This window comes from Eleginops maclovinus, chromosome 11 (genome assembly GCF_036324505.1).
Source record: "Eleginops maclovinus isolate JMC-PN-2008 ecotype Puerto Natales chromosome 11, JC_Emac_rtc_rv5, whole genome shotgun sequence".
In the NCBI taxonomy this organism is placed as follows: domain Eukaryota; kingdom Metazoa; phylum Chordata; class Actinopteri; order Perciformes; family Eleginopidae; genus Eleginops; species Eleginops maclovinus.
Genome location: NC_086359.1, coordinates 514522 through 522503, shown reverse-complemented (window position 1 = coordinate 522503; position 7982 = coordinate 514522). Strand labels below are relative to the sequence as shown.

Below are 7982 nucleotides of genomic sequence, written 5' to 3'. Positions count from 1 at the left end.
GACCTCACATTAAGAAGAGTGTCTCTAAATGTTGAACTGCTCCCTTTAACATCGAGGATGTTTTTCAGTTCAAAAATACTTCATCATTTTTTTGTACATTCCCCCCCCCCCCACTGATGTGACGCCGACATTAGAGAGAAGAAAGAAAAACAATCCTTTACAAAGTGACGTCACTGCCGCTCGAACTAAACGTCTGTAAATTTAACAGTAAAGTCGCCACGATTATAAATTAATGACGATAACCCGTCACAGCCGGAATCAAATCCCCCTTTAGGTGCATTCAGAGACAATTGGACATCTGACACTTTCAAACATGATCCATTTGTTGTTTTAATTATGTTTACCTGTTGATTGTCTGCTGGGGTTTCAGTCAATTAACCTTTTATTTCCAGCAGCAGACCATCCTGAGTGTTCTTGAAAGCATCACGTCATGTTTAGTGTAGGTAAAGAAATTGCCGTTACATCTCCTATAATGAACTTTAAGTCCAACCAGAAATATTAAGCTAACGTGATGATGAACGACAGATAAAAGAGGCTTAATTATTTCACAAATGCTGCTCAAACAACACCTGAAGCCTGCATCCACTTTAAACACATGTTGTGCAGATTATTGGATGTATTAGATTCCCCATGAACACACCTGTAGAAAAGGTAAATAGACAGGCTGCGACGGACCATCTCTCTGCAGGTCGGGGGAGTGTCAGCAGGAATGTGATTCTCAGTAGAAAAACATGTAAATAAGTTCAGTGCAGCAGACGCTCAGACACCTTAGACGTGCATTTTGTTCTTTTTAGGGGAAAAATAATCAGAAATCACAGCTGCAGTCAGTCCAAGTCCAGATCAAACCCAGAGAATAACAACTATAACAGATCTGAGGGTTTCTGTCAATTAGAAATGTTAAAGAAAAGAAAAGGCCAAAAATAAGCATTGAATGTTTGGCCTACTCAAATATATTTAAAATGATATAAATAAGATATTAAAATGCAGTGATTTAAGTCATCAATTCAAGTTTAGCAGTGAAAATAAATATGATGCAGCGATCTGAAACAATGTGCCTTTTGTCTGTAAATCAATGAATAATCATCAAAGACATCCTGAAATCTTACAAGAAATGAATAAATATAAAAATAAATATCTGGATTTAATCTGGACACAAGTCACATGACCAACCCACACACACACACACACACACACACACACGCACACACACACACACAGTGAGTGGATGAACAGGAATGTGTGAACACTCAGGTGAACGACAGCATCAGTGGTTGCCTGCAGTCTGAGGGCCGGCGCCACACAGCGACCCTGAACGCAACACCACGCCCAGTGTGTGTGTGTGTGTGTGTGTGTGTGTGTGTGTGTGTTTGTGTGTTTGTGTGTGTGTATGTGGTGGGTGTGTGTGTGTGTATGTGGTGTGTGTGTGATGGCGGGTGCTGTGGGGGGGGGGGTTGGCGCCTCCTCAGACAGAAGTGTGTTACTGACTCAGCAGCAGCATGTTGGAAGACACCGGGATGCCCGGGCTAAGCTACCTGCATGCTAACGCTAACGCTGCACACATCCTGCAGTACAGATGAGAGCAGCCCATCGTCTCCCTCTATGTTAGGCCCCACCCCTTTTGGGGTGAACACACTCGCTGTCATCTGAGCTTTTCATCAAACAGTTATCAAACTGGAAGTGACGTAGGGCTGCTCTCATCCATGCTAGACGCACCCTGCATGCTAACGTTGCACGCTAACACTGCAGGCTAATGCTAGCGCTGCAGGGGTCTGCAGGTCCTCGGGCCCCCAGATTTACTCTGACTGTAAACCCTTTTTTTCCCGCCGAGCCTCTCTGTGCGGCAGCCTCACATCATCACTGTCGTCCTGTTCCCCCGGCTCATCCAATGAGAGGAGGCGTTGTTCCTGAGAGCCTTGCTGATTGGTGGCAAGGAGACAATGAAGGGGGGGGGGGGGGGGGTTTCTTAAAAACCAAATAAAAAAAACAGAGACAGCCTTCATTTACAAACGCCTCAGTTCTCCTCTATCAAGTTCAGGTCCAGTTCTGTACAGTCCCTCTCGAAGACGGCCTGCTGCGCCGCCGCCGCCGCCTCATCTTCTTCGCCGTCATCCTCCTCGTCCTCCTCGTCTTCGCGGCACTCCTCGTCGCTCTCGCTCAGCGGCCCGATGCTGGTCCGGCCCAAACACTCGGCCGGGGAGCAGGAGCGTCGGAAGTCTCCCAGGAAGGACTCCATGCCCAGGGAGAGGTCACCGCCGCAGACCAGCCGCCCGCCGCATCGCTCCAGAGCCTGAGGGTCCATGCTTCGCGTCTGGGGAGGAGCAGGAGGTCCATCAGAACCAGTTCAACACACAACAACAGACCAGCTGAAAGAGGAGACCGTAAACTACAACCACAGCCTGGAAACATTACCCTGATGTAAGAATAGAGAGAACATTTCAAATATAAATCCGACTTTAAAGAAAAGCCAGGATATCCTGATGTGGAATTTCAAAATAAAAGCTCTGACTGGTTTCCTGGTCCGATCGCTTTAAACTGTTTTAACAGAAAATATGAAAACATGAGTCGCAGGGCTTTGATGAAAGCTTGATTCTGATTGGTCGATGACAGCCCGTCTGATGAACAGCAGGTTCTGACTCCTCACAGGATCAGGGTTCAGGGGGGGAGATGTGCTTCAGGATCTCCCTGATCGCTGGACAAACGTCTACATTGACCAATCAGAATGTAGTATTCCACTGAGCCACGTGCAGGGGGGGGGGGGGTGTGACATGAGGAGACATGATGTTCTGTACCTGGGTCATCTTGGTGAAGTCCAGCAGGGGTCGGGCAGGGGGGCGGTCGGGGTCCCGGCGCCTTTTCAAACCCGGTTTGAGCAGCAGGAGGTCGCAGGGTTGCGAGTGGCAGCGGGGCAGCTGGGGGGGGAGACTGCGGCGCAGGGAGGACGGGGTGCTGCAGGCCGACGAGGGGGAGGCAGGAACCGGACCTCCTCCCCCTCCCACCGCCCCGGCCCCCGCGGTGCAGCTCGGGGGGCGGGGTCTCACCTGGGGTGGGTGGGGCGGCAAGAAGGTGGACGCCCCCGAGTCTCTGATCAGCACCGGTGAGAGGGAGAAACGCCTCTGGGGGGGGGGTGGCGGGTGCAGGGGGGAGGGTGAGGAGCTGCAGGAGGACGGGAAGAAGCAGCAGCAGGTGCCCCCCCCTGCCGCCGCCTCGCTGGGGTCCCAGGGGAAGCTCCAGGGCAGGGGAGAGTCAGGGGACAGCGCCAGGCTGAAGAAGGTTGGCGAAGACGAGGAGTGCAGGGAGGAGTTCAGGGAAGAGCTGGGGGCCCGACAGGCTCCTCCCCCTCCCCCAGAGGCCCCGCCCACCGCCCCTGCGAGGCAGGCCGTCCGGCTGACAGGGGTCCAAACCCGCGAGGCGCTTGGCCTCCACGTGTAGCGGCAGCGCGACAGGTCCTCCGGCACCGACAGCGAGCGGCAGTGCCTTTTTGGGGGCGGGGGGGGGCGGGGGCGGGGGCCCAGGTGGGGGAGGAGCCAGAGGGGGGGGATCCAGGGGGTCGCCCCCCTCCTGCAGGTGAGCATCGGGGCCGGGGGGGAAACTAGAGCTCAGTAACCCCCCCTGCAGGCCAGACTTAGAGGGAGGGCAGAGCTGCCAGTAACTGCTCTCTGAAACACACAGAGGACCCACACGTTACAGACCCTGACCCACTACCAGCTGCAGACCCCGACCCACTAACAGCTGCAGACCCCGACCCACTACCAGCTGTAGACCCTGACCCACTAACAGTTGCAGACCCTGACCCACTACCAGCTGCAGACCCCGACCCACTACCAGCTGCAGACCCCGAGCCACTACCAGCTGCAGACCCCGACCCACTACCAGCTGCAGACCCTGACCCACTAACAGCTGCAGACCCTGATTCATTCTGAGTTCAGACTGGTTTCCAGAACAAAATACATAAAATAAAACAGTTCCATTTTCATTCAACACACTGGTTTCATAGTGCTGACTCATGTCAGGTTCAGGACTCAGTGCTGACTCATGTCAGGTTCAGGACTCAGTGCTGACTCATGTCAGGTTCAGGACTCAGTGCTGACTCATGTCAGGTTCAGGACTCAGTGCTGACTCATGTCAGGTTCAGGACTCAGTGCTGACTCATGTCGGGTTCAGGACTCAGTGCTGACTCATGACAGGTTCAGGACTCAGTGCTGACTCATGTCAGGTTCAGGACTCAGTGCTGACTCATGACAGGTTCAGGACTCAGTGCTGACTCATGTCAGGTTCAGGACTCAGTGCTGACTCATGACAGGTTCAGGACTCAGTGCTGACTCATGTCAGGTTCAGGACTCAGTGCTGACTCATGACAGGTTCAGGACTCAGTGCTGACTCATGTCAGGTTCAGGACTCAGTGCTGACTCATGTCAGGTTCAGGTCTCATATTGCTGACTCATGACAGGTTCAGGACTCAGTGCTGACTCATGTCAGGTTCAGGACTCAGTGCTGACTCATGTCAGGTTCAGGTCTCATATTGCTGACTCATGACAGGTTCAGGACTCAGTGCTGACTCATGTCAGGTTCAGGACTCAGTGCTGACTCATGTCAGGTTCAGGTCTCATATTGCTGACTCATGACAGGTTCAGCACTCATATGCCGTTTTTCCACCAACCCGGAGCCGGCTTTAAGCACCAAAAAACCGGATCTTTCTGGCCCGGCTCGGCTGCCCGGCAAGATCCAAGATCCAATACGAACCAATACGTCACGCTTACTTCGGAGGGGGGAGATTAACCTGAGCAATAACAGTTCATGGCGAGTACAGCGAGTACGAGTTGTAACAGCAGTATCGCTGAGCAAAATGACTACAGTGCAATAAATTAATTTACGATTTAAATCGATTTTCTCTTACACGCAGAGTCCAGTCGTTGTTATACAGTGCAGTTAGACTCATCTACGGCTGCATCGTCTGACTCGACCATAAATCTGTGGTGGCAGAATAAAAGGACACCTCCTCCAGCTCCTTTGCGACCCGTTGTCGTGTGCTATTATAAAGCTGAGGTAAGGCCATTTCAGAGAAGCACTTTCGGCTTGGTACCACATACCTGGGGTGCAAAACTTTTAGCATGCGAATAAACCCCCGGCTTTTCCACCGTATACATGGGCACCATATCCTTTGCTATACATTGCGACCACATCTGTAATCGCTGTCCAGCGGGGCCTATTCTTTTCGTATGGAATGCAGCTAGGAAATGTTTGTAAAACGGTGGATTGTTTTCTGGCGGGTGAGCTTGTGGTGCCGCCGTCTTTTTCATTCCGTTAGGCAGGATGCTTCTGTTTGAGGTGCTAGCAACAGCCTTCAAACACACTTTGCAGCGGGGTGTTGTTTGATATAAGGCTGTCGCCGTAAACGCAAACCAATTCCAATTTACGGATGACACTGTGCCTTTCTTTGGAATGAGTGCTTCCCTGCTCGCTGCCATGTTGTTTAATGTATCTCTGTGGCAAACACACGCGCAGCGCAGTGGGAGGGCTGAGCCCATTCTGAACTACGTATGCATCAGCTGCTTGTGTGACAGTCAGACAGTGAACATGAATCAGTCAGAGGGCACGCAAACAGTTACGTCATGACGCAAACGATGACGCAATGACAAAGCTCCACTTGAGCTCCACTCGGCCTCTGAGCGGAGGAAGCACAAGGGGTGCTACAGGCTAGAACCAGAAAAGCCAAAGATCGGATCGTGAACCGGATCCGGTTTGGTGGAAAAGGGGCATATGTGCTGACTCATGACAGGTTCAGGACTCATATTGCTTGAACACTCACCAGGCATCAAGCCATCTGGGGTCCTGCACTCTGCGAGGGTGTTGGGGTCCAGCAGGGACTGAGACACAAACACACAGCATGTTAATAACACAGCAGCTACAGGACAATCAGATCAGTACCTGATTACTCACCTTCACCCAATGACCAATTCCTACTTTAGGCAATCTCTGTTAGCGTCATTATTGAGCCAGGCAGGATTGTGATGCTAACTGCTAACCTTAACCTCTCCTGCAGATCTCAAGCCAGCTGTGATGCTTTAGGTGTGTGTGTGTGTGTGTGTGTGTGTGTGTGTGTGTGTGTGTGTGTGTGTGTGTGTGTGTGTGTGTGTGTGTGTGTGTGTGTGTGTGTGTGTTGCAGCTGTGTGTGTGTGTGTGTGATGCAGGTGTTTGGTGTGTGTGTGTGGGTGTGTGTGTGTGTGTGTGTGTGTGTTGCAGCTGTGTGTGTGTGTGTGATGCAGGTGTTTGGTGTGTGTGTGTGGGTGTGTGTGTGTGGGTGTGTCTCACCAGGTGTGAGTCCCCCGGCGGAGCAGGGTTTCCTTCCAGAGTCCTGCGTCCTCAGGCTCTCCCCCAGCAGAGAGACCACAACATGGTGGCGGGGTGGGGGGCCAGGGTGGGAGGGGGAGAGAAGGCGGGGGAGAGACGGGGGGAGGAGGGGTGGGGGGAGCCACGTCCCTTGTGTGTCCGTAAGGTGAGTCGGATGGGGGGGGAGGGGGGGGCTGAGACTCCGCCTCCTCCCTACCTCAGGGCCAGGTAGCCCCGCCCACTCTCACAAACACATCCTCAGTCAGATGTTGCCCCCGGTAACGCACCTGCAGAGGGAGCAGAGCATTAATGTATAGAGGACTCTTTAAAGTAGAGACTCTACATACTGATATACACCTGAACATCAGCAGGAGAGGACTCTTTAAAGTAGAGACTCTACATACTGATATACACCTGAACATCAGCAGGAGAGGACTCTTTAAAGTAGAGACTCTACATACTGATATACACCTGAACATCAGCAGGAGAGGACTCTTTAAAGTAGAGACACTACATACTGATATACACCTGAACATCAGCAGGAGAGGACTCTTTAAAGTAGAGACACTACATACTGATATACACCTGAACATCAGCAGGAGAGGACTCTTTAAAGTAGAGACACTACATACTGATATACACCTGAACATCAGCAGGAGAGGACTCTTTAAAGTAGAGACTCTACATACTGATATACACCTGAACATCAGCAGGAGAGGACTCTTTAAAGTAGAGACTCTACATACTGATATACACCTGAACATCAGCAGGAGAGGACTCTTTAAAGTAGAGACTCTACATACTGACATACACCTGAACATCAGCAGGAGAGGACTCTTTAAAGTAGAGACTCTACATACTGATATACACCTGAACATCAGCAGGAGAGGACTCTTTAAAGTAGAGACACTACATACTGATATACACCTGAACATCAGCAGGAGAGGACTCTTTAAAGTAGAGACACTACATACTGATATACACCTGAACATCAGCAGGAGAGGACTCTTTAAAGTAGAGACACTACATACTGATATACACCTGAACATCAGCAGGAGAGGACTCTTTAAAGTAGAGACACTACATACTGATATACACCTGAACATCAGCAGGAGAGGACTCTTTAAAGTAGAGACACTACATACTGATATACACCTGAACATCAGCAGGAGAGGACTCTTTAAAGTAGAGACTCTACATACTGATATACACCTGAACATCAGCAGGAGAGGACTCTTCAAAGTAGAGACTCTACATACTGATATACACCTGAACATCAGCAGGAGAGGACTCTTTAAAGTAGAGACTCTACATATTGATATACACCTGAACATCAGCAGGAGAGGACTCTTTAAAGTAGAGACACTACATACTGATATACACCTGAACATCAGCAGGAGAGGACTCTTTAAAGTAGAGACACTACATACTGATATACACCTGAACATCAGCAGGAGAGGACTCTTTAAAGTAGAGACAGGAGAGGACTCTTTAAAGTAGAGACACTACATACTGATATACACCTGAACATCAGCAGGAGAGGACTCTTTAAAGTAGAGACTCTACATACTGATATACACCTGAACATCAGCAGGAGAGGACTCTTTAAAGTAGAGACACTACATACTGATATACACCTGAACATCAGCAGGAGA

At 50.6% G+C, this 7982-nt stretch overlaps 1 protein-coding gene across 1 annotated transcript; it reads right to left on the bottom strand.

Annotated features, from left to right (window-relative positions):
• Positions 1–312: 312 nt before the first annotated feature.
• On the bottom strand, positions 313–7317 carry fam53c (family with sequence similarity 53 member C). Its single transcript, XM_063894356.1, is given in 5 exon segments — positions 313–2308; positions 2790–3494; positions 3496–3656; positions 5807–5864; positions 6310–7317. Coding segments are annotated over 4 exon segments (1170 nt in total). The 5' UTR covers positions 5814–5864; positions 6310–7317; the 3' UTR covers positions 313–2011.
• Positions 7318–7982: the final 665 nt, after the last annotated feature.